At 43.4% G+C, this 26092-nt stretch overlaps 1 protein-coding gene across 1 annotated transcript in view; it reads right to left on the bottom strand.

The window, feature by feature from the left end:
- LOC139165261 (1-phosphatidylinositol 4,5-bisphosphate phosphodiesterase gamma-1-like) overlaps positions 1-26092 on the bottom strand; it is an 85880-nt gene that overhangs the window by 16899 nt on the left and 42889 nt on the right. Inside the window, exons 9-24 of the mRNA XM_070748397.1 lie at positions 25432-25504; positions 24015-24116; positions 23713-23831; positions 22410-22495; positions 21360-21480; positions 19563-19731; positions 17165-17284; positions 15387-15497; positions 13627-13814; positions 11748-11948; positions 10371-10490; positions 10018-10201; positions 8870-8947; positions 5729-5832; positions 3017-3113; positions 1432-1498 (exon numbers count right to left, since the gene is read on the bottom strand). Of these exons, the coding sequence (XP_070604498.1) occupies positions 1432-1498; positions 3017-3113; positions 5729-5832; positions 8870-8947; positions 10018-10201; positions 10371-10490; positions 11748-11948; positions 13627-13814; positions 15387-15497; positions 17165-17284; positions 19563-19731; positions 21360-21480; positions 22410-22495; positions 23713-23831; positions 24015-24116; positions 25432-25504 (1940 nt within the window). The remainder of the gene's footprint in view (positions 1-1431; positions 1499-3016; positions 3114-5728; positions 5833-8869; positions 8948-10017; positions 10202-10370; positions 10491-11747; positions 11949-13626; positions 13815-15386; positions 15498-17164; positions 17285-19562; positions 19732-21359; positions 21481-22409; positions 22496-23712; positions 23832-24014; positions 24117-25431; positions 25505-26092) is intronic.

The raw sequence follows: 26092 nt of genomic DNA on the forward strand, positions 1-26092 counted from the left end.
AAGGGAAAGTCTCAATTCCCCCATGCCTGACGACAGAGGTGGGTTTTAAGGAGCTTACGAAAGGCAAGGAAGGTGGGGGCAACTCTGATATCTGGGGGGAGTTGGTTCCAAAGGGTCAGGGCCGCCATAGAGAAGGCGCTTCCCCTGGGTCCCGCCAAACGACATTGCTTACTTGACGGGACCCCAAGAAGGCCAACTCTGTGAGACCTAACTGGTCGCTGGGCTTCATGCGGCAGAAGACGGTCCCAGAGATATTCTGGTCCGGTGCCATGAAGGGCTGTGGTGTATATGTGATTGTTAAGTGATTTTGGCTCCCTTGTTGAGTTGGCTTGTCAGAAGGTCACAGAAGGGGATCACATGAGCCTGGGGCATTTGAAACAGTCATAAGTACACGCCAGTTGCCAAGCTTCTGAATTTTTTTTAACCTATATTTTTATTTTATTAAAAACAAAGTTAAAATACAAAATTCCAAACAAAAAAAAATCAGACAGAAAGCAAACAAAAAACCAAGAGAAACACACACACACACAAACTCATTTTAAAAAAGCTGCATCAAAACAAAAAAAATTTTTTTTTTAACATGGGACCACATGTACGGCTGCAATGGTGGTACATGTTAAAAGTCACTTTTTCCCAAGCTCTGTTGAAACTTTGCATAGTCACTAAACGAATGCTTGTAAGTTGCAAAACAATCTGAAATTAAAATAAAATAATGTAAAATAAAAGATAATAAAGCAAAATAGCAAGAATTAAAATAAAATAATAAAAAATTATAATAAAAAAATAAATAAAATATAGTAAAATAACAGAATTAAAATAAAAAAAATAAAAAAATGTAAAAATAAAATATGATATAATAACATAAAGTAAAATAATAGAATTAAAATAAAATAATGATAAAAATAATTAAAAATAAAAATAAAAATAAAAGATAAGATAAAATAAGATAAAATAAAATAAAATTAAAATAATAAAATTAAAAAATAAGATAAAATAAAATAAAATAAAAATAATAAAATTAAAAAATAAGATAAAATAAAATAATAAAGTAAAATAACATAATTAAAATAAAATAAAAATAACAAAATATAAGAATAAAATTTAAAAATAAAACAAATAATATAAAATAAAACAAAGTAAAATAACATAATAAGAAAAAAGAAAAGAAAGGAAAAAATAAAAATAAATAAGATAAAATAAAATAATAAAGTAAAATAACTTAAACTGAAATAAAATAATAAAATATAAAAAGAAAAGAAAAAATAAAAATAAATAAGATAAAATAGAATAAGATTACATAAGGTGGCGTCCACAAAGTTGGCGGGAGACCCTCCAGGGCCAAGGAAAGAGGCTGGGGCGCCCCCACCCGCCCTCACCCGAAGCGCTCTGTTACTCACCGCCAGCCACGGAACGTCTGCGCAAGACACTCACCCACGTGGCACGACGGGACGTCAATGAACCCCTTCAGGAAGTTCCCCAAAGGGCTGTTTTCCACCGACTGGGGTGGGTGGATGGGGGGGGGGAGAAAAGGGGGAAGGCAGAAATGTTAAAATGGAAAACAAACACTTAAAAAAAAAATAAGTTCACTTCTATTCTGATAGCTCTGAAACCAGATATATACAGTGGCACCTCTACCTAAGAACGCCTATACTTGAGAACTTTTCTAGATAAGAACCGGGTGTTCAAGATTTTTTTGCCTCTTCTCAAGAACCATTTTCTCCTTAAGAACCCGAGCCCGGAAAAATTTCCCAGGAAATTTGAGAGCAGCACGAAGGCCCGGCCAGTTTCCAGCCATTTCACCTTTAATCCTAGCCATCTCAGGCTTTTCTGGGCTGCCAGAGGAGCCTTTCGGTGGCGCTTAATGAGGCTTTGGCAGTCCAGAGCGAACGGAGCATTTCCTTTCTCTGGGCGCTTGGACAGGGAATAAACTTCTGCCAGTGCCCAGAGAAAAGAAACGCTCCCTTCGCTCTGGGCAGCGACTGTCCTCCTCCTCTTCTTCTTCCTCCTCCTCCCATCCAAATTCCGAGCTTTTATTTCTTTCCTAATGGGTTTGCACGCATTATTTGCTTTTACATTGATTCCTATGGGAAAAATTGCTTCTACTTACAAACTTTTCTACTTAAGAACCTGGTCACAGAACGAATTAAGTTCGTAAGTAGAGGTACCACTGGTATATATTTCACTCTGTGCAACCTTTAAGCTGTGTGGACTTCAATTCCCAGAATTCCCCAGCCAGGAACCAAAGGTGCAGGATGCAGCTCCATCTTTTTGGAGAAGGGGGTGCAAATACAGGTAATCCTCAAACTTACGACCACAACTGAGCCCAGAATTTACGTTGCTAAGTGAAACATTATTAAATCTGAATTTTGATCATGCTACAACGGTCGTAGGTGTGAAACACGGTCATAAGTCAATTTTTTCAGTGCCATGGCAACTTTGGTCACTAAACAAACTGTTGGGGATTAACTGTACAGGTCCTCTTCAACTTACATCAGTTCACTTAGTGACCGTTCAAAGTTGCAACGGGCCTGAAAAAGTGACTTATTCCACCATTTTTCACCATTTACTTATCACCGTTACGGCTACCCCCACTGTCACATGATCAAAATTCAGCCTGATTCATATTTATGACCGTCGCAGCGTTCTGGGGTCACACAATCTTCTTCTGTGACCTTTGCAAAGTCAAAGTTAAGCGCCAGATTCGCTTAACGACCTTCTTACTAATTTCCCAACTGCGGCGATCCACTTAATCAAAGGCTTTAAGAAGTCTTAAAATTTAACAAATGTCTCACTTAGCGACGTATTCTGGCCTCCATTGCGGTTGTAAGTCGAGGACTGCCTGTATTTGCCCTCCTTTCTCATAAAAATGGTGCTGCACCCTCGGTTCCTGTAGATGTGCTGGGTGGGGTTCCACATTCCCAAGAGGGGGAAACTAGCCAGGATGAAACCAAGATGGTTTGTCCTCTCTATATGCGTAGCCCTTTCCCAAACAAAGCTGGGGGAAACAGAAACTCACCGCTTCGTCCTGCTCCGGCACTGAGGTACTCGAGGTCTCCTCCACGTAGTTAGCAGGGAACCACAGTTGCTTCTTCCCACCGTAATCTCCTCGCCACCTGGAAGGGAGAAAAGAAAGAAAGCTGGCCACTCTTTTATATATATGTGCGTATGGCTAGCTGATGAGGCCAGAACAAGGCCAAAATAGATCTATCCTAGTCTCCCTTAATTTTCAAATTCAGCAAAAAACCATGTGACACATACAGATAGAATTGTTGGCTATCAATAAAATTAACTGCCTTGGAAATGGCCCTGGGTTGGGCCGAGAGGCAAAAAATGGAGCCGTGATGTTCCTTCAATACACCAGGGTGATTCGACACAAAAATATGTAACCCTTCCCTGGTGCAGAGCTGAAGGGATTGGATACTGTAGCCTAGAGGATAATTCTCTGCCTTACAAGGCAAAGGTTGCAGGTTCAAGTCCCAGTGGGTGTGGCTAGCTGATGAGGCCAAAATAAGGCTGAAATAGATCTATCCTAGTCTCCCTTAATTTTCAAATTCAGCAAAAAAACATGTGACATATATATATGCGGAGTCTGCGGAGAGGGGGGCACAAGGGGACACAATCTGAGGTGAGTTGGGGGAAAGATCAGAAGCAACGTGAGAAAATATTATTTTACTGAAAGAGTAATAGATGCTTGGAACAAACTTCCAGCAGACATGGTTGGTAAATCCACAGGAACTGAATTGAAACATGCCTGGGATAAACATAGAAGTCTGACGGCAGAAAAAGACCTCATGGTCCGTCTAGTCTGCCCTTATACTATTTTCTGTATTTTATCTTAGGATGGATATATGTTTATCCCAGGCATGTTTAAATTCAGTGACTGTGGATTTACCATCCACGTCTGCTGGAAGTTTGTTCCAAGGATCTACTCCTCTTTCAGTCAAATAATATTTTCTCATGTTGCTTCTGATCTTTCCCCCAACTAACTTCAGGTTGTGCCTCCTTGTTCTTGGGTTCACTTTCCTATTAAAAACACTTCCCTCCAAATATTAGACTGCGCTGAAATGGATGTGATGACAAGACGGTTAAATAACCAAGAAGAATCTGAATTTTTTATGTGATTTGGAATAAAGTGTATACATGGATAGACAAAAAGAAGAATTAAAAATGCATAATAGTAGTATGGTTAGGATTTAATTTTTGTGTTTGTACTTTGCTTAGATATGAAGTTTATGCTTTGTTTTGTTTTTCATAATAAGGTAACATAAAATCTCTTCTTTTCACTCAAAGTACAGTGGAACCCCGACATAAGAGCTGCTCTACTTAAGAGCAACTCGAGATAAGAGCTGGGAGGGGAGAGATATTTTTGTTCTACTTACAAGCCCAAATTCGAGATACAAGCGCCAAGGAGCTGTCTCCTGAAGCCAAACGCTAACTTCCGCGTTCGGCTTCAGGAGACAGCTGCGAAGCGGCGCGCGTGTTTTAAAAGGTTGCAGCCGGCCTGGGGGGCTCGGGGGGGTGCTTGCAGCTTTCTTTCTTGCTCTTTTTCTTTCTCTCTTTTACCTTCCCTTCCTCTATTTCTTCTTTTCTTTCTCCTTCCCACCTTCTTCCCTCCCTCCCTCCCTTCACTCATTCCTCTCTTACTCTCCCCTTTCATAAGTTTCCTTGCTTCCTTCCTCTGTTCCTGTCCAATCCCCCTTTCTTTCTTTCTTTCTTTCTTTCTTTCTTTCTTGCTTTCTTTCTTGCTCTTTTTCTTTCTCTCTTTTACCTTCCCTTCCTCTATTTCTTCTTTTCTTTCTCCTTCCCACCTTCTTCCCTCCCTCCCTCCCTTCACTCATTCCTCTCTTACTCTTCCCTTTCATAAGTTTCCTTGCTTCCTTCCTCTGTTCCTGTCCCTTCCCCCTTTCTTTCTTTCTTTCTTTCTTGCTCTTTTTCTTTCTCTCTTTTACCTTCCCTTCCTCTATTTCTTCTTTTCTTTCTCCTTCCCACCTTCTTCCCTCCCTCCCTCCCTTCACTCATTCCTCTCTTACTCTCCCCTTTCATAAGTTTCCTTGCTTCCTTCCTCTGTTCCTGTCCCTTCCCTCTTTCCTTCCTTCCTTCCCACCCTCCGTCCATTCATTCACCCATTCCTCTCTTGATCGCTTAAAGCCGGTCCCTGGTGCAAAAAGGGTTGGGGACCTCTGTCCTACAGGATTGGGTGGCAGAGAAGTTGAACATATGTAAATTTAAAAGTTTAAGAAAGTTTACAAGTTAAGTGAAAGAAACTTCATTATTCATTTATATGTACATGTACATTTCTTCATTAAAAACATGTCTTTCTGCATAATTTAGACTAACTTTGTGAGTTTTTTGAGGGCTGGAACCAATTAAAATTATTTACATTAATTCCTATGGGGAAAAGTCGTTCGAGATAAGACCTGCTCGACTTAAGAGCCCAGGTCCGGAACGAATTAAACTCGTATCTCGAGGTACCACTGTAATTGGTTGACTTAACATAATGTATTCTTTTTTCTGTAATGCAATTTGACTTCTTGAACAAGCGGGGTATCTGCAACCCCAATTTTATGTTAAATGTGTGTTTGTATGTTTGTCAATTTTAAGAAAATCAATAAAGTTTATTAAAAAAAATACACTTCCCTCCTGGACCTTATTTATTCTTTTAACATATTTAAATGTTTCGATCATATCCCCACTTTTCCTTCTGTCCTCCAGACCATCTGGGACTCACCATCCCCCATCCTGCTTGTCCACGTTATGGATGATGGCTTGTTTGCAGAAGGAGAGCTCGTCCTCTCTCTGGGCTTTGTAGTCATACAGGGCCTTTACGGTACACTGCAAAGGAGAAAAAAAAAGTTTTTTTTAAAAAAAGGAGTCCTTGACTTATGACCACAACTGTGCCCAGAATTTACGTTGTTAACTGAGCTTTGCCCCATTTTATGACATATTTTGCAGTTGTTCAATGGGTAAACCAGTTGTTAAGTAAATTTCCCTGAATTTTGATGCCGTGACCATGGGGAATGCTGCAACGGTTGTAAGTGTGAAAAATGGTCGTAACGTAAGTCACTTTTTTTCAGTGCCATTGAACTGACAGCACTGAACTGTTGCAGCTTGTACTTTTAATGGTAATAATGAGAAGAGAATTAAATCCATAAAGTGAGGATCTAATATGAGGAGATAACTCAATCATCCAAATCACGGTGGTGACCCAAAGGGGCTTTTTTCAAATGCCAACTGGACTTCTGCTTTTACCCCCCTTGAAAATGTTTTGCTTCTCACCCAAGAAGCTTCATCAGTTCTGAAGTAGTGCAGTTATATATTCTGAAGAACTGAAGAAGCTTCCTAGAAGGGGAAGCAAAACCTTTTCAAAAATATATATTTTTTTAAAAACCAGGAAAGTATAGCTGGCTTTATTATACTAGCACCTTGGTAGAACAGGGCTAAACCTATTCTTTTTAAAAAAATCTTTATTATATATATATAAAAGACAAACAGACAATAAAACCTACAAACACATAAATACATATAACATATAAACACAAATATATATATAAATATCTATGATTACAGTGTTCCCTCGATTTTCGCGGGTTCAAACTTTGCGAAAAGTCTACACCACGGTTTTTCAAAAATATTAATTAAAAAATACTTCGTGGGTTTTTCCCCTATACCACATTTTTTTCCACCCGATGATGTCATATGTCATGGCCAAACTTCCGTCTGCCTTTAATAAATATTTTTTTAATAAACTTTAATAAATAAACATGGTGAGTAATAATCTAAATGGTTGCTAAGGGAATGGGAAATTGCAATTTAGGGCTTAAAGTGTTAAGGGAAGGTTTGTGATACTGTTCATAGCCAAAAATAGTGTATTAACTTCCGCATCTCTACTTCGCGGAAATTCGACTTTCGCGGGCGGTCTCAGAACGCATCCCCCGCGAAAATTGAGGGAACACTGTATTTGAATAGAAAACATTCAACATACAGGTCAACCATCCTTTTCCTATAGCCTCTCAATAACATATTTAAATATCCTATATATGAATAGATAACAAGCATTTACATGTTTGTTTGTTAGTTATTTACTTTTAGTACAGTGGTACCTCAAGATACGAACCCCTCGTCTTACGAACAACTCGTGATACGAACCCGGGGTTCAGAAAAATTTTGCCTCTTCTTACGAACTTTTTTCAAGTTACGAACCGGCGTTCGGAGACTGCTGGGAAGCCGCGCGGCTGTTTTAAAAGGTGACAGCCGGGCGGCGGGGCTTCCCAGCAGCCTCCCAAACGCCGGTTCGTAACTCGAAAAAAGTTCGTAAGAAGAGGCAAAATTTTTCTGAACCCCGGGTTCTGTTCAGGAGGTTGGTGGGAAGCCCCCCAGCCCGGCTGTCACCTTTTAAAACAGCCGCGCGGCTTCCCAGCTGTCTCCGAACGCCGAACGTGGAAGTTCGGGTTTGGCGTTCGGCTTCGGGAGACAGCTGGGAAGCCGCGCGGCTGTTTTAAAAGGTCGCAGCCTGGCTGGGGGGCTTCCCAGCACCCCCCCGAACCCCGAACTTTTGCCGAACTTCCGGGTTCGGGGTTCGGGGGGGTGCTGGGAAGCCCCCCAGCCCGGCTGTGACCTTTTAAAACAGCCACGCGGCTTCCCAGCTGTCTCCGAACACCGAACGCGGAAGTTCGGGTTTGATGTTCGGCTTTGGGAGACAGCTGGGAAGCCGCGCGGCTGTTTTAAAAAGTGACAGCTGGGCTGGGGGGCTTCCCAGCACCCCCGAACCCCGAACTTTTGCCGAACTTGCGGGTTCGGGGTTCGGGAGGTTGCTGGGAAGCCCCCCAGCCTGGCTGTCACCTTTTAAAATAGCCGCGCGGCTTCCCAGCAGTCGCCGAATGCCGGTTTTTTGCGGGTTTTTTGGGGGTTGCACGGATTAATTGACTTTACATTGTTTCCTATGGGAAACAATGTTTCGTCTTACGAATCTTTCGTCTTACGAACCTTTCGTCTTACGAACCTCCCCCTGGAACCAATTAGGTTCGTAAGACGAGGTATGACTGTATTTATTTTTGTACTGTCTTCTAAGAATCTTTATTTTCATTCATTCATTCTTTTACTATTGTGTATCTATTTAACAATGATTCATTTGTTCATTTCAAACTATAAGCTGGAACACTTGTTAAGGTTACGTATATCCACTCTTTTTCTTCTGGACCGTATGGAAAGGCAAACTATTAATATTACTGTCTTAGTTTATGTTACATAGTCATTGCAATTTTTGATATTTTTTTGATGGAGAATAGAATAGAATATTAGAAAAGAAATAAATGGAATGGAATGGAATGGAATAGAATAGAATAAATATTGGAATGAAGAATAGAACAGAACAGAATAGAATTCTTTATTGACCAAGTATGATTATAATTATAATATTTTATTATTTATTATTTATTTATTCATTAGATTTGTATGCCGCCCCTCTCCGTAGACTCGGGGCGGCTAACAACAATAAGACAATATAAACAAATCTAATGTTTAAGTTTAAGTTAAATTAAGAAACCCTAATTTGAGAAACCAATCATACATACAGACATACCAAGCATAAATTTTATAAACCTAGGGGGAAGGGAATATCTCAATTCCCCCATGCCTGATGACAGAGGTGGGTTTTAAGGAGCTTATGAAAGGCAAGGAGGGTGGGGGCAACTCTGATCTCTGGGGGGAGTTGGTTCCAGAGGGTCGGGGCCGCCACAGAGAAGGCTCTTCCCCTGGGTCCCGCCAGACGGCATTGTTTAGTCGACGGGACCCAATTATAATTGGCTAAATCTATTCTTAAAATTGCACTATGCAAAAGGGCAGAACTAACTCCCCAGCCTCTGCCACTTACCCTGGCCACGGGCATCTTGTTGGCTTCCACGTAGAAGTGGGGGCTCCTCACCTCGTACAGCGCCCCGTAATCCAGCTCCTGCCCAAGGAAGAAAGAGATTTGTGACTGAGCAACTTTAAGAAGAGTGGACTTCAACTCCCAGAATTCCCTAACTAGTGCTGGCTGGAGAATTCTGGGAGTTGAAGTCCACTCTTCTTAAAGCTGCTGAGGCTGAGGAACTCCTTTTCTAAGGACCCCAACATGGAAAAAGACCCCCCCACACACACATCCAGGGAGAGAGAAAAAAATGAGCTTTTTTGTACCCTAACTGAAGTAAAAAAATAGAGCAGAATGAAGATACTTACTTACTTCTTGCCTTCCTTCTCACCTTCATCCTTCTTCCCTTCCTTCCTTTTCATCCACTTTCTCAATGCCTTTTTCCTTCCTTCCTTCCTATCGTCTTTATGCCTTCTTTCCCTCCTCTTTCACCCACCTTCTCGATGACTTATTTTTCCTTCCTTCCTCCCTTCCCTTTCTTCTCCTCCATGCCTTATTTCCCACCTTCATCCTTCCTTTCCTTCCTACCTTCCTTTTCCTTCCTCCCTTTCCACCCTTTCTTCTCATCTTCTCCCTGCCTTATTTCCCTCCTTCTTAATTCCTTCCTCCTTCACTCCGTATTCATCCACCTTCTAAATGCCTTTTTCATTCCTTCCTTCCCATCCTCTCTAGGCCTTCCTCCTCATTCATCCATCTTCTTGATGCCTTATTTTTCCTTCCTTCCTTCCTTCCTCCCTCCCTCCCTCCCTTCCTATCTTCTCTGTGTCTTATTTCCCACCTTCATCCTTCCTTCTTCCTTTGCTCCCTATTTATCTGCCTTCTCAATGCCTTTTCCCTTCCTTTCTTCCTTCCTTTCTTCCTCCCTCCCTCCCATTCTTCCTCCTTCCTTTCCTTTCCTTTCATCATCTCCGTGCCTTATTTCCCACCTTCATCCTCCCTCCCTCTTCCTCCCTCTTCTCAATGCCTTTTCCCTAACTGTAACTCCTACTTTTTTGGTGTGAAAATAAGAGTTTGGGCCGGTGGCCAAAGGGAAGCCATGCCGGCTGGGGAATTCCGGGCGTTGGGAGTGGCCCAGTTGGAGCTACCCAGCGGGACCCCCCCCCCCTTCTCACCGCCGTGCCCATCCTCTCCAAGGTCTCCTCGTTGATGGGGTAGCGCAGCTTCATCTTGCGGTAGAGTGGGTGCTTCTCGTAGTAGCTGACCAGGTCCAGGAGGCTCTCAAACTCGGCCGAGCTGCCCAGCGTGAAAAGCCGCCCTTCCTGTTGGACTCGGCAGTGCTTGATCTTCCCTTCGGCCCTGGGGGTGGGTGGGAGAGACATAGACCATTGGGGGGGGCAATCTATGGTAAGTCCAGGGGAGAAGCAGGAAGTGGGGAGCAGCCCCTGAGATGGTCGCTAAATAAACTGTCATAAGTCAAGGACCATCTCTAGCCCCGGGGGCTTTCGGGGCGCATGGCCAGGCTCACCGGAAGGAGATGGCGTAGGAGTCGGCCTCGCTCCGCTTGCGCACCAGGAATGCGCCGTCCCTGGGTACCCGCATCAGCATGTGTTCGGCTTGCAGACGGCTCAGATTCGGATGGTACCACCTGGATGCGGTGGAGGGGGGAGAGAAGAGGTGCCAATTAAGACACACAAGACACACACACAGGTGTCGAGACTGAAGGCTGAAGGGCTCAGAGATCTTGCAGGAAAGGGTTGCCACTAAACACCCCAGCTCTGCTTTCTCTTTAAAGACCGCGTAATCCGTTGCAGTGTGGAGTCTGGGCAACTGAACGCAACTAGTAGGGCATTTACTGGCCCACTGCCCTGCCCTGTCGCCAATGCGGAGTCATATTCGGTAAATATATTTCCATTGTGCCCGGAGAGAGAAATATCTGCCTCTGCCTAGGATTGAACTCACAGCCTCCTGATTGGAAGGGGATAGTTCTGCCTCTAGGCCACTGCACCCACTCATCCAAACTCTGCCTCAATTTATTAAAAACAATTAAATGTAAATTAAGAACAAATTGTTGGTTTTTTTTAAAGAAAAGCCGCTCTCTCTCAACTCAAGCAACAAGGAATGCTAAAGAGGGACCGACACGTTATTCAGTCCTGCCTTGATTTGGAGGTCTTAAATTTAGGAGGCACTCTGTGCATGCTCAGAAGCTCCAGCACTCTTGGACTGAGCTTTGCTGCTGAGGAAGCGTTGGAGAGCTAAGAAGGGATGAGGCCTGGGTTCCAGTCAGGGTTGGAGGTGATTAAGAAGTATTGGAAAGGAAGGGAAAGGGAGGAAAGGAAAGGAAATGGAAAAGAAAGAGAAGAAGAGGAAGAGGAGGAGAACAAGAGGGAGGCAAGAAATGGAAAGCAAAGGGAAAGGATGAAAAGAAAGAAGGAAAGGAAATGAAAGGGAAAGAGAAGAAGAGGAGGAGGAGAAGGAGGAGGAAGAGAAGAAGAAGAAGGGAGGAGGAGGAGAACAAGAACAAGAAGAACAAGAAAGAAAGAAAGAAAGAAAGGGAGGGAGGGAGGGAAGCAAGGAATGGAAAAGAGCGAAGGGAAAGGATGAAAAAAAAGAAGGAAAGGAAATGGAAGGGAAAGAGAAGAAGAAGAAGAGGAAGAAGAGGAGGAAGAGAAAGAAGAAGAAGAAGAAGAAGAAGAAGAAGAAGAAGAAGAAGAAGAAGAAAGGGAGAGAGGGGGAATGGAATGGAAAGGAAAAGAAAAAGGGAAGGAAATGAAAGGAGAAGAGAGGGAAGGAAGAGGGAGAGGGAGAGAAAAGACAGAGAAAGAAAAGAGAAAGGAAAGGAGAAAAAGAGGGAAAGGAACAAGGAAAAGAAAGGAAACAGGGAAGGGGAGGCCTGGATTCTCACTCCTTGTTCTCGTGAGCGTTGGGCTGTGGCACGGGGTCCGTCAGGCGCATCTCGAACTCGTTGCAGCGCAGCGGCACCTCACGGTAATGGCAGATGAGGCTGTAGAGGCTGTCAAAAACCAGGTTGTCCGTCAGGTAGAACTTGGTGGTGCCGGCTTCTTGCCGGGAGTGGATGCGGCAGTGCTGGACCCGTCCGGAACGCCTGCAAAACCCGGCCGAGAAGATGAGATCAAAGGTCGGAAGTTTAACGGGCAAAAATTTTCACTTTTTCCTGTTTCCAGCCCTGTTTCCTCCCAGGAGATTCCTAGAGAGGCCCCACAGAGGCTTCTCCCTGCCTTTTCCAGCCTTGTTTCCTCCCAGGAGATTCCTAGAGAGGCCCCACAGAGGCTTCTCCCTGCCTTTTCCAGCCCTGTTTCCTCCCAGGAGATTCCTAGAGAGGCCCCACAGAGGCTTCTCCCTGCCTTTTCCAGCCCTGTTTCCTCCCAGGAGATTCCTAGAGAGGCCCCACAGAGGCTTCTCCCTGCCTTTTCCAGCCCTGTTTCCTCCCAGGAGATTCCTAGAGAGGCCCCACAGAGGCTTCTTTCTGCCTTTTCCAGCCCTGTTTCCTCCCAGGAGATTCCTAGAGAGGCCCCACAGAGGCTTCTCCGTGCCTTTTCCGGTTATAGTTTCGGAGGCTCGGGTTCTTGAGAAGAGACAAAAAAATCTTGAACACCCGGTTCTTATCTAGAAATTTTCCTCCGAGCCACGTAAATGCTGCATTCCATTCAGGTCGTAAGCCGAGGACCATATAGGAAAATGACAATACATGCCTATCTATTATTTATTAATTAATTGGAGTCTGCAGAGACGGGTGGCATACAAATCTAATAAATTGTTATTGTGGCTTACTATTGCATCACCAGCTCTTAAAGCAACAATGAACTAAACCTTTTAAACATACATTGCTGAACATAAGAACCTAAGAGCCCTGCTGAATGGGGCCAAAGCCCATTGAGTCCAGCATACTGTGTCCTACAGTGGGCCCCCAATTGTCCTTGGGGATCTTGAGAACAGAGAGAAGGCAAAACCCTCCCTTTCCCTTTGACCCCCAACAAATGGGACCCAAGGGAGCCCTGCCTGCCTCAACCAACATAGAGGCAGCACTTGGACATATGTTTCAATAACCACCAATACACTTGGCATCCATGAATCTGTCTAATCCTGCCTTGAAGCTCTCCAGGCTGGCAGCTGTCACGGCCTCTTCTGAAAGGGAATCCCATCAACCAAGGACCCTCTGGGGGAAGAAATATCTTCCTTTATTTGTCCTCACTTTCTTACCTGTGAGCTTTCGGGAGGGCCCCCTCGTCCTAGTATTGTGTGATAGAGAAAAGAATTTTTCTCTATCCGTCTTTTCTATCCCCGGCGTGATTTTATAAACTTCGATCAAGTCACCCATCAAATGCCGTCTTTCAAGGCTGAAGAGACCAAGGTTTTGCAACCTGGTTTCATAAGGGAGGGGCTCCATTTCCTTGATTGTTCTTGTTGCTCTTTTTTGCATCTTTTCCAGGTCCATTCTATCCTCCTTGAGGTGCGGTGACCAGAACTGTACACAGGACTCCAAGTGTGGTCTCACCATCGATTTGTACAGAGGCAATACAACACTTACCGACCTATTTTCAATTCCCTTCCTAATCAGGCCAAGCATGGAATTTGCTTTTTTTACTACTGCTGCGCACTGGGTTGACCTCTTCATTGAGCTGGTTTGCTTTATATATTGTAACATCCAACTAGTTATGCATACAGCATTAACAACGTGACTTGGTTCAATTCAAATGTTTAGCAAGCCCAATCTCAACGGTGAAAGATTTTGGGGGGTGTCATGAGGCGGGGGAGTGGCTTACCAGAAAGAGAGGGTGTAATCGCCCACAAATGTCTCGCTCTCGCGGACAAGGAAAGTGCCGTCTTTGCCTCCGGTCTCGGTGCAGTATTCGTGCAGCAGCCGCTCGGCAATCTGGCGCCCGTCGCGGCCCCCGCCCAGTTTGCCATGGAACCATTTCTCACTAAAGTGCAGCTCGTTGTTGTTAAACTCCTACGGAACCCCCCGAGACAAGACAGGACCAAGAGAGGGAGGAGGGACGGGGATTAAAATGGGAAGGAAGCACAAGAGAGAGAGAGTAATAATAAACAAAGATAATAAGTGGAAGTGATGTGCCGGTGCCTGGAGGCTGTTGGGGCCTGGATGGGTGTCAACAGACTCAAACTCAACCCAGACAAGACGGAGTGGCTGTGGGTTTTGCCTCCCAAGGACAACTCCATCTGTCTGTCCATTACCCTGGGGGGAGAATCATTGACCCCTTCAGAGAGGGTCCGCAACTTGGGCATCCTCCTCGATCCACAGCTCACATTAGAAAAACATCTCTCAGCTGTGGTGAGGGGGGCGTTTGCCCAGGTTCTCCTGGTGCACCAGTTGCGGCCCTATTTGGATCGGGACTCATTGCTCACAGTCACTCATGCCCTCATCACCTCGAGGTTCGACTACTGTAATGCTCTCTACATGGGGCTACCTTTGAAGAGTGTTCGGAAACTTCAGATCGTGCAGAATGCAGCTGCGAGAGCAATCATGGGCTTTCCCAAATATGCCCATGTTACACCAACACTCCGCAGTCTGCATTGGTTGCCGATCAGTTTCCGGTCACAATTCAAAGTGTTGGTTATGACCTATAAAGCCCTTCATGGCACCGGACTAGATTATCTCAGGGACCGCCTTCTGCTGCATGAATCCAAAGTGAACAGTTAGGTCGCACAGAGTGGGTCTTCTCTGGGTCCAGTCAACTAAACAATGTCGTTTGGCGGGGCCCAGGGGAAAAGCCTTCTCTGTGGCGGCCCCGGCCCTCTGGAACCAACTCCCCCCGGATATTAGAATTGCCCCCACCCTCCTTGCCTTTCGTAAGCTCCTTAAAACCCACCTCTACCATCAGGCATGGGGGAACTGAGATATTCTTTCCCCCTAGGCCTTTACAATTTATACATGGTATGTTTGTTTGTATGTATGTTTTGTTTTACAATAAGGGTTTTTTCATTATTTTAGTATTGGATTTACATGCTGTTTTGTATTACTGTTGTTAGCCGCCCCAAGTCTACGGAGAGGGGCGGCATACAAATCCAATAAATAAAACAAATAAATAAATAAATTATCATTATACATCTGAATATAGCTGCAAGAATTTGTTACGCCCAAAATTGGAAGGAAGACACCCCATCCACCAGTGTACACATTAAAAATAAAATAATGGAATTGGCAGAAATGAATAGAGTAACTTTGCGTATAAAAGAGAAGTGAGCACTCCACAAAGCCAGGGCTACAAGTGCTGCGATAATGGTGCCAACACATGTCTGCTCAACATGTGGCAAAACATTGTGTGTCCGTAGAGCAGTGTTTCCCAAACTAGGAACTTGAAGATATCTGGACTTCAACTCCCAGAATTCCCCAGCCAGCATTCGCTGGCTGGGGAATTCTGGGAGTTGAAGTCCAAATATCTTCAAGTTGTCAGGGTTGGGAAACACTGCCGTAGAGGCCTTGCTTGCCACCTGCAAACACATTCAGTCCCAAACCCGTTAGATGTCAAGGTCCTCCCCAAACATGATGGACAAACATCATTACCTCCTTCTGTTCCGCCTCCTCCTCCTCTTCCCCATGGGACTGGTAGTGGGAGGTCTCCTCCGAGTAGTAGATCTTGTTGCTTGTCAGGACGAAATAGTGAGGACTCCAGGTCTGTAACCGAGAAAGGTGGGAGGGGGATGTTGTCAAAGAAAGAGAACCCCAGACCCTAAGAAGAGCCCTGCTGAATGGGGCCAAAGATCCACCGAGTCCAGCCTTCTGTGTCCCCCAGTGGCCCACCAATTGTCCATGGGAATCTTGAGCAGAAAGAGAAGGCAAGACCCCCCCTCCTTTCCCTGGACCCCCAACAAGTGGTACCCAAGGGAACCCTGCCTGCTTCAACCAACATAGAGGCGGCACTTGGATAACCATTTCAATAAGGGAGACACAGAAGGGACGAAAAGGAAGGAAGGAAGGAACAAAAAGGAAGGAAGGAAGGAAGGAAGGAAGGAAGGAAGGAAGGAAGGAAGGACCTAAGAAGAGCCCTGCTGAATGGGGCCAAAGCCCATTGAGTCCAGCATTCTGTGTCGCACAGTGGCCCCCCAATTGTCCATGGGGATCTTGAGCAGAAAGAGAAGGCAAAACCCTCCCTTTCCCTTGACCCCCCAACAAATGGGACCCAAGGGAATCCTGCCTGGCTCAACCAACATAGAGGCGGCACTTGGACATCCGAAGAGAAAACAGCAGAGGGGATAAAAGTCTTTTTGGGTGCAAGATCAAGGACAGGTCAGGTACAAATCCATCCCCCACAAGCAGAATCCTAGCTTTTCCGTTAAGAGTAGAAGTTAGAAGTTGGGAACTTGATGACTTCTGGCTGCCAAAGTTCCACCATACACGTACTGCAGATCAGTGTTTCTCAACCTTGCAATTCTGCGAGTTGAAGTCCACCCATCTTCAGGTGGACCAAGGTTGAGAAACGCCGATCTAGAGAATGGCTGACGGAGGACGTTTGATACTTCTTGAATTTATTGAATTCGATTTCTCTGCTTCCCAAACACCAATGGGATATGGAAACATAGAAACATAGAAGACTGATGGCAGAAAAAGACCTCATGGTCCATCTCGTCTGCCCTTATACTATTTTCTGTATTTTATCTTAGGATGGATCTATGTTTATCCCAGGCATGTTTCAATTCATTTACTGTGGATTCTTCCTTCCTTCCTTCTTTCCCCATTCCTTCCTTCTTTCTCTTCCTTCCTTCTCTTCCTTCCTTCTTTTTCTTTCTTTCCTTCCTCCCTCATTCATAGAAACATAGACGATTGACGGCAGAAAAAGACCTCCTGGTCCATCTAGTCTGCCCTTATACTATTTTCTGTATTTTATCTTAGGATGGATCTATGTTTATCTCAGGCATGTTTGAATTCAGTTACTGTGTATTTACCAACCACGTCTGCTGGAAGTTTGTTCCAGGCATCTACTACTCTTTCAGTGAAATAATATTTCTTCACGTTGCTTTTGATCTTTCACCCAACTAACTTCAGATTGTGTCCCCTTGTTCTTGTGTTCACTTTCCTATTAAAAACACTTCCCTCCTGGACCTTATTTAACCCTTTAACATATTTAAATGTTCCGATCATGTCCCCCCTTTCCTTCTGTCCTCCAGACTCTACAGATGGAGTTCATGAAGTCTTTCCTGATACGTTTTATGCTTAAGACCTTCCACCATTCACCATATGAGCAAACCCTGGTGGTGGAGACCATCTGGAGACCTTCTGAAGACAGCCAGGCAGCCTCCGTCACCACCACGTGGCCCCCCCTACCCCCACCCCCAGGAGCTCACGTGGTCAACGGGATCTTCCAGGTAGAGGATGCCATTCTTGATGGAGTTGCTGATGTCGTTTTCCGAGTAGCTGGCCATGGAGACTTCTTCGTACAGGTTGCCTTCCACCAGCTTCTTGTGCTGAAGTTGGAAGAGGAAATGATAGAATATGAATTAGAATTAAAGCCAGAAACTTACCTATTGGGGATTGTGAGAAGGCAACATACAAAAAAATGAATAATAATAATAATAATAATAATAATTATTATTATTATTATTAATTAGATTTGTATGCCGCCCCTCTCCGTAGACTCGGGGCGGCTAACAACAATATAAAAAGACAATGTAAACAAATCTAATATTAAAAATAATCTTAAAAACCCCAATTTAAAGAACCACTCATACATACAAGCACACCATGTATAAATTCTATAAGCCTAGGGGGAAGGGAAATTTCAATTCCCCCATGCCTGACGACAGAGGGGGGTTTTAAGGAGCTTGCGAAAGGCAAGGAGGGTGGGGGCAACTCTGATATCTGGGGGGAGCTGGTTCCAAAGGGTCGGGGCCGCCACAGAGTTACTATTACTATCTGGAACCAACTCCCCCGGAGATTAGAATTGCCCCCACCCTCCCTGTCTTTCGTAAACTACTCAAGACTCATTTATACCGCCAGGGATGGGGGATTTGAGATATTCCTTCCCCCTAGGCCATTACAAGTTATGCATGGTATGCTTATGTGTATGTTTGGTTTTATAATAAGGGTTTTTAGTTGTTTTATTATTGGATTGTCACATGCTGTTTTTATCATTGTTGTTAGCCGCCCCGAGTCTACGGAGAGGGGCGGCATACAAATCCAATAAATTATTATTATCATCATCATCATCATCATCATCATCATCATCATTATTAATAAAGATATTAACGGCTGCCAGATTAGCACTTGCACAAACGTGGAAGGATAAAAATCCACTCTACAGAGATCATGGTAATTAAGAAAATGTTGGACTGTGCGGAAATGAGGAAGCTTACTACAGAATTGCAGAACGATCAAAGAAAATAATTTTATGCTGTGAAGGAAAAATTGTACATAGGGCTTGAAAGGAAGAAGAGCAACAAAATAATAATAATAACAACAACAACAATAATAACAACAATGGAAGAGTTGGAAGGAACCTAGTTCAACCCTCTGCTTAGGCAGGAAATCCTACACTACTTCAGCCGTAGTATCTCCTTCTCATCATAGAAACATAGAAAACTGACGGCAGAAAAAGACCTCATGGTCCATCTAGTCTGCCCTTATACTATTTCCTGTCTTTTATCTTAGGATGGATATATGTTTATCCTAGGCATGTTTCAATTCAGTGACTGTGGATTTATCTACCACCTCTGCTGGAAGTTTGTTCCAAGGATCTACTACTCTTTCAGTCAAATAATATTTTCTCACGTTGCTTTTGATCTTTCCCCCAACTAACTTCAGATTGTGTCCCCTTGTTCTTGTGTTCACTTTCCTATTAAAAACACTTCCCTCCTGGACCTTATTTAACCCTTTGACATATTTAAATGTTTCGATCACATCACCCCTTTTCCTTCTGTCCTCCAGACTATACAGATGGAGTCCATGAAGTCTTTCCTGATACGTTTTATGCTTAAGACCTTCCACCATTCTTGTAGCCCGTCTTTGGATCCTTATTTCTTAGTAACTAAAAACCCTTATCCAGTAGTAAATCCACATTTGCTTACACAGTATTTAACATTTAATACTTAATTTATAAGTCTACGTGTAGTTTCTGTTTAATAACCTATCTAAGAGGGACTAGATTCCCAAATTAACCATTCATTTTCGTTCCATTCATTTCATCATAACTTATCTTCCTCTTCGTAGTATAATCTTACTTTCATGCTGTTCCAATGAATTTCATCCTAATACAATTAATAATCATTCAAATTACACATATTAGTACACCTTACAGCAATTACTTTAGTTGTTATCAATCTTTCTTCCAATAACCTAGAGGTATTTTCCAATTTTAAGCTTAATCAATTATGTCAATTTATATCCTGTTAATACATTCCATTCATCTTATTTTTCTTCCTCTTGTTTCATATGAATATTTATGTATTTATTTATTTGATTTATTGTATTTATTTGATTTATTGTATTGATTGATTGATTGATTGATTGATTGGATTTAAATACCACCCCTCTCTGAGGACTCGGGGTAGCTTACAATATATAAAAAACAATATGAGCATCTTAATCCAATTAAATTAAAATTAGTTATTCTAAAAACCCCAATAATAATTAAAATCAATCTATAACTAACAGTCTTAATATTTTATTATTTTTATTAATAGTTTCTAATGATTATATTGCTTGCATTAGCTAATTTACAATGCCTATAATAGTACCAAGGGCTACCTTGATGAGGATTTTCTTCTTCAGCTGGGCAGGAGAAGGAAGTTGGTCGGCATTGACGTCCACCGGTTTGGTCAGCAGCATGTCGCCGAAGACCTTCTTGAAGTGGGACGCCATGTTCCTCTGCTGGACGATGCTGCAGTGGTCCTCGATGGAAAGGATGACCGGATACCTGTGGGAAAATTATTATTATTATTATTATTTATTAAATTTGTATGCCGCCCCTCTCCGCAGACTCGGGGCAGCTCACAGCAGCAATAGAAAACAATGTACAATACAAATCTAATACTACAAAGTTAAAAACCCATAATTTAAAAAACATGCACACAACATACCATGCATAAACTGTATAGGCCTGGGGAAGATATCTCAGTTCCCCCATGCCTGATGGCAGAGGTGGGTTTTAAGAAGTTTACGAAAGGCAAGGAGGGTGGGGGCAATCCTAATCTCCGGGGGGAGCTGGTTCCAGAGGGCTGGGGCTGCCACAGAGAAGGCTCTTCCCCTGGGTCCCACCAGACGACATTGTTTTGTCGACGGGACCCGGAGAAGACCCACTCTGTGGGACCTGACTGGTCGCTGGGATTCGTGCGGCAGAAGGCGGTCCCGGAAATATTCTGGTCCGATGCCATGAAGGGCTTTATAGGTCATAACCAACACTTTGAATTGTGACCGGAAACTGATCGGCAACCAATGCAGACTGCGGAGTGTTGGTGTGACATGGGCATATTTAGGGAAGCCCATGACTGCTCTTGCAGCTGCATTCTGCATGATCTGAAGTTTCCGAACACTCTTCAAAGGTAGCCCCATGTAGAGAGCATTACAGTAGTCGAGCCTCGAGGTGATGAGGGCATGAGTGACTGTGAGCAGTGAGTCCCGGTCCAGATAGGGCTGCAACTGGTGCACCAGGAGAACCTGGGCAAACGCCCCCCTCGCCACAGCTGAAAAGGGACGAACGAAAGAAGACTGAGGCCTGAGTTTCCTCCAAGTTTATTTATTTAGTTGATTCGGCCTCTATGCCTCCCAATCCCAATGGGACTCAGGGTGGCTATAAAGTTCCAGTTTATTAGAGATGTTGCATTGGCACATCCGGGAAAACCCAGATCTGAAATCTCCCAGGTTCTCCCCACCCAAATTGTAAAACCAAGCCCCTCCCCCACATGTCCGTCACATTGTAAACCAATCCTGGATATTCCTGGAGGCATTTGTAATATGGCAAAGGATTTAGCTTTATCAGGTAAGGAAAAAAAGGGGAGGAGGGGGAAAAATAGGAGTTAGAGGAGAAATAGAAAGAAAAAAAAAGAGGAGAAGGTGGAGATGAAAAAGAGAAGAAGGAGAGATGGAGGAGAAATAGGAGTTAGAGGAGAAATAAAAGGAAAAAAGAGGGTGAAAAGGAGAAGGAGGAGATGGAGAAGAGAAGGAAAAGGAAAAGAAGGGGGGAAGAGGAGAAATTGAAGGAAAAAATAAGAGAAGGAGGAGAAAAAAGAGAAGGAGAAGGAGATGAAGAGGAGGAGAAGGGAAAGGGGGGAAGGGGAGGGGGAGGAGAAATAAGAGTTAGAGGAGAAATAGAAGAAAAGAAGGATGAAAAAGAGAAGGGGAGGTGGAGATGGAGAGAAAGAAAAGAAAGGGAGAAGGGGAGGAGGAGAAATAAAAGTTAGAGGACAAATGGAAATAAGAAGAAGAGGAAGAGGAGGAGGAAAAAGAAAAGAAAGGGGAGGAGATGAAGAAGAGGAAGAGGAGGACAGGGGGAGGAGGAGGAGGAAGCAGGACCCAAGGGCGCATAAAGGCAGCAACAGGGCTTACTCGGAGGTGGTAAAGGCATGCTCTTTGATGGTGTGCAACACATCCAGGAACTTGATCTTGGAGGTCAGCGTGTGGCCGTGGTAGATGATGGGCAGGTCGTCAGGGCCATCCCAGCAATCCACTGAAGCGGAGAAGGTCAAAGTTTTGAATTTTTCTTAAAATTAGAATTCCAGCTTTTTTCAACCTATCCCATGAATCAGGCTGCCTCCACTGGGCACCTTCTGGCCGCGTCGTGATTCAAATACTCCCCAAAACCCCTAGTCCTCACATTGTGTATGTGAGAGAGGGTTGTCTATGTGTGTGTGTGTGAATTTCTCTCCCTGGGAATTCCAATCTTTGCACGCTTCTTGAAGGTGCCCAGTTGAGGAAGCACACACTTCTAGCCTTCCATCATTTGTGCCAAGATACAGCACCACATCAACGTTATTACCTTTACTCACAGCCTTGACAATGTTTGTAATCTGTCTCCTGTCCCTGCTGGCAGTGGCCCCTGGGAGACACCTCACCAGCATCACCACATCCTTACTCTGTCCCAAATCAACACCTCTAACAGTCGAGTCACCCACAAGAAAATGTGTCCTCTTTTTATTTCTACTAACTGCACTTGATGGTTTGGTGACACTATGCACCTCACTTACAACAACTTCCCCTTTGAACATCCCCTCATTCTCTGCCTGAGGGACCTTGCTAATATCTACAACATCCTTACTATTTAAATCCGCAAGAACATTATAGGCATTCGATACAGAGAGACCAAAATTGCTATGTCTTTGCTCGACTGCACGTAATCTTCCTGAACCGACAGTTGTCCACACAGCCCTCCTCCTCGGGGGGCGCTGTGGAAGTGGAGGCTGCACACATGGCTGCATTACAGCACGTGGCTGGGACAATCTTTCCACTTCTGCCTGCAAGCTACAAACTAAGGACTGCAATCTAGAGATCTCGCCATATAAACTAGATGTCCTAATGCTATTGCTGTTGCTAAATACCCAGACAAGATGATGTTTATTAAGTACTAAGAAATGTAATTAATTTTAAAACTCAGCTTACGTTCAATGCATCGGCAGCCCATCCGAAGGCAGCGGGCATAGGCTTCGAGGGAGGACTCACTGGAGAACTGGTCCCCCGTGAGATACCTGCAAAGAAGAGAAGCAAATGGCGTGGAAGTTGCTACAAAGGCCATGTGTGGTTGTGAAAGGCTGTGGGGTGAATTTGGGGATGCATGGGATGTGAGCTCCAAGTCCACAATTTCTCCAGGGTTTTTTTTTTAGAATAATTAGTTAATTAATTGGATTTTTTTAGACATTTATATTATATGCTGTTTCTTTTTATATGTTGTAAGTGGCCCTGAGTTTTCAGAGAGGAGCAGCATATAAATCCAATTAATAAAAATAAATAATAAATAAATTTATTTTATTTATTTATTTCTGTCTCTCTTTCTTTCTTTCTTTCTTTCTTTCTTTCCTTCCTTCCTTCTTTCTTTCTTTCTTATGAATTTACAGGAGAGGCTCCTGATGTTCTTCTGAGGTTGGGGGTTGTTTTTTTATTTTTTGTTTTTTCAGGGAGAAGTGGGTTTTCGCTTCAATTAAGCAGTAAGCAATAAATAATTGATTTAAATATTTATTTATTTACTTATGGGATTTCTATGCCGTCCCTCTCCGAGAACTCGGGGCAGCTCACAACATATAAAATATACAACACAAAATATCTTAATCCATTTAACTAATTAAAAATCTAAAAAAAAACCAGAAACCATAAAAAAACAATATAATTAACAGATGATGTTACTTGTGGAAAATAAATTAAAAACATATTAGAGATTAGGCAGGATTGGACAGATTCATGGATGTCAAGTGTATCATAGGTGGTTATTGAAACATATGTCCAAGTGCCGCCTCTATGTTGGTTGAGGCAGGCAGGGTTCCCTTGGGTCCCATTTGTTGGGGGTCAAGGGAAAGGGAGGGTCTTGCCTTCTCTTTCTGCTCAAGATCCTCATGGACAATTGGTGGGCCAGTGTGTGACACAGAATGCTGGACTGAACAGTCTCTGGCTTGACTCAGCATGGCTCTTCTTAGGTTCTTACGTTCTCATGCAGTCCCCAAACACTCTTCAGAGGAGCCAACCCAATCGTTATGGACAGAGTCCTAACAGACTTCAACTCCCAGAGTTCCTCAGGCTGGCTGAGGAATTCTGGGAGTGGAAGTTCACAAGCCATAAAGTTGCCAAGTTTGTAGATCTCGACTCTGGCTCCTTTTTGTACTAATACTTGGCGTCATAGCCAACACAGGCCTGGTTGCCTCCTTCCCGTGCTCAATCCATCCAGAGTTGACCCAAGAATCCGAGGGACCCTTACGTGTTATGAGAAGACGAGATCCAGTACTGCGACAAGGGGGAATTCATCTCTTCAGGGACCACTTGCTCACCCTTGGAATCCATCAGCGAGTTTTCTTTGGAGAACAAGAACATCAGGAACTACGCAAAGAGGGGAAAGCAAATATATATATATATTTTTTACAGAATAACCAAGTTGGAAGGGACTTTGGAGGTCATCTAGTCTAACCCCCTACTCTAGCACAGGGGTAGGTAAAGTTGGCTCTTCTATGACATGTGGACTTAACCAGATCTGCCACCTCCCTTCTGCCCCCGGACACTCACTTCCTCCAACTGGAAGACGGGCTCCATCACGTCCACAAAACGATCCTGCAGGTAGCTGCACATCAACCTGCGCACCTTGCCAATGTCACTCGCCCAGGCTTCCTGCAGGGGAAAGGCAGAGAGGGAAGAGTTACCAGGGAGGTGAGAGCTGGGTTTGAATTGAGAGAGGGCATAGGAAGGACAGGTCGAAGGAAATCAGTTTGATATGCATAAAGTTTATCAAAAGCAATGCGCCAGGGGAAGACGTGAAAGACCAGGTTAGAAAGAGAACAGAATGGAGAAAATTTAAATAGAGAGAAATTGATGGTGGTGAAATGGGATTTCCCAGGCTTTCTTTCTTTCTTTCTTTCTTTCTTTCTTTCTTTCTTTCCTTCCTTCCTTCCTTCCTTCCTTCCTTCCTTCCTTCCTTCCTTCCTTCCTTCTATACTCTGTTTTTCGGTTTAGGATTCCAACATTGATTATAAGCTCAGTGTGGAATGCTAATGTCTTATGGTCTAAAAAATACAGTATTTACTGTATTTATGTATATGTTGAATTTAATTACCACCCATCTCATTGGGCATCTAACAAAAACATTGAAAGCCAGAAGATTGGCGGCAGAAAAAGACCTCATGGTCCATCTAGTCTGCCCTTATACTATTTCCTGTATTTTATCTTAGGATGGATCTATGTTTATCCCAGGCATGTTTAAAATCAGTGACTGTGGATTTACCAACCAAGTCTGCTGGAAGTTTGTTCCAAGCATCTACCACTCTTTTGGTCAAATAATATTTTCTCACATTGCTTCTGATCTTTCACCTAACTAACCTCAGATTGTGCCCCCTTATTCTTGTGTTCACTTTCCTATTAAAAACACTTCCTTCCTGGACCTTATTTAACCCTTTAACATATTTAAATGTTTCGATCATGCCCCCCCTTTTCCTTCTGTCCTCCAGACTCTACAGATGGAGTCCATGAAGTCTTTCCTGATACGTTTGATGCTTCAGACCTTCCAACATTTTTGTAGCCTGTTTTTGGACCCGTTCAATTTTATCAATACCTCCCCCAGGCTTATATAGATTTATGTATGATATGCCTGTGTTGTATGGTTTTAAATTATGGGTTTTTTAGATATTTTTTTAAAAATATTAGATTTGTTACATTGTCATATTGTTATTATTATTGTTGTGAGCCACCCCGAGTCTGCGGAGAGGGGCGGCATACAAATCTAATTTATTATTATTATTATTGTTGTTGTTGTTGTTATTGTTGTTGTAGTTGAGGTCTCCAGAACTGAACACAGAACTGAACAAAACATCATAAAAGTACACAACAGGGAAAACATTAGCTATTTCATTAACATTGGGGGGGGGGGGGAATTAGTTCATTATCTCTGCTGGTTTTCACAAAAGCAAACCTATTTCCGTCAGAAAAATACCTTTTGGTCGTATTGTAAGAATTTCTGGAAGTCATATAAGGTGATTCGGCAGAGTTCCAGCCGATCCATGTTCCTGAAAAGGAAGCAGGGGAGAAGAAAGCGTTTGAGTAGCCGTGCCACCTACCCACGGCCACAGCACTTTCTCAAGGGTGGGGCCCGCCGTGGCCTCTTAGCTCAATTGTTTCCTCGCACGTTTCCTTACCAAACTAGGTAATTTCATCAGTGTTACAAGAGAAGGGGGGGGGGAAGGACTGTGGGGTTCTTGGCACTCTCTGAGTTGTTATTTCGTAGATGTTTCACTACCAAACTGTATAACATCATCAGTGTTAAGGAGTGTGCAGTTACAGGGGGTGGACAAAGAAATGGAAACAGCTGACTTTTTGGCATCATAATGTTTGAACATGTTCAAATCAATCAAAACTTGACATATTTTAATGTTTTTTTTAAAAAATCTGTTATTTGATATGTTTTTTTAAACTACCTCTTTTTTTTTTACAGAAATTTAAGGAAATGGGTTATAACCTTCTAGAAATGGCAGACCTCTCAGACTTTCAAAGAGGCCAAATTGTTGGTGCTCGAATGGCAGGCGCTCGTGTCACAGAAAATGCCCAAATGTTTGGCGTTTCAAGAGGTCGTGTCTCAAAAGTCATGACTGCTTTTG

The sequence above is a fragment of the Erythrolamprus reginae genome, chromosome 3, assembly GCF_031021105.1.
Source record: "Erythrolamprus reginae isolate rEryReg1 chromosome 3, rEryReg1.hap1, whole genome shotgun sequence".
Lineage (NCBI taxonomy): Eukaryota > Metazoa > Chordata > Lepidosauria > Squamata > Dipsadidae > Erythrolamprus > Erythrolamprus reginae.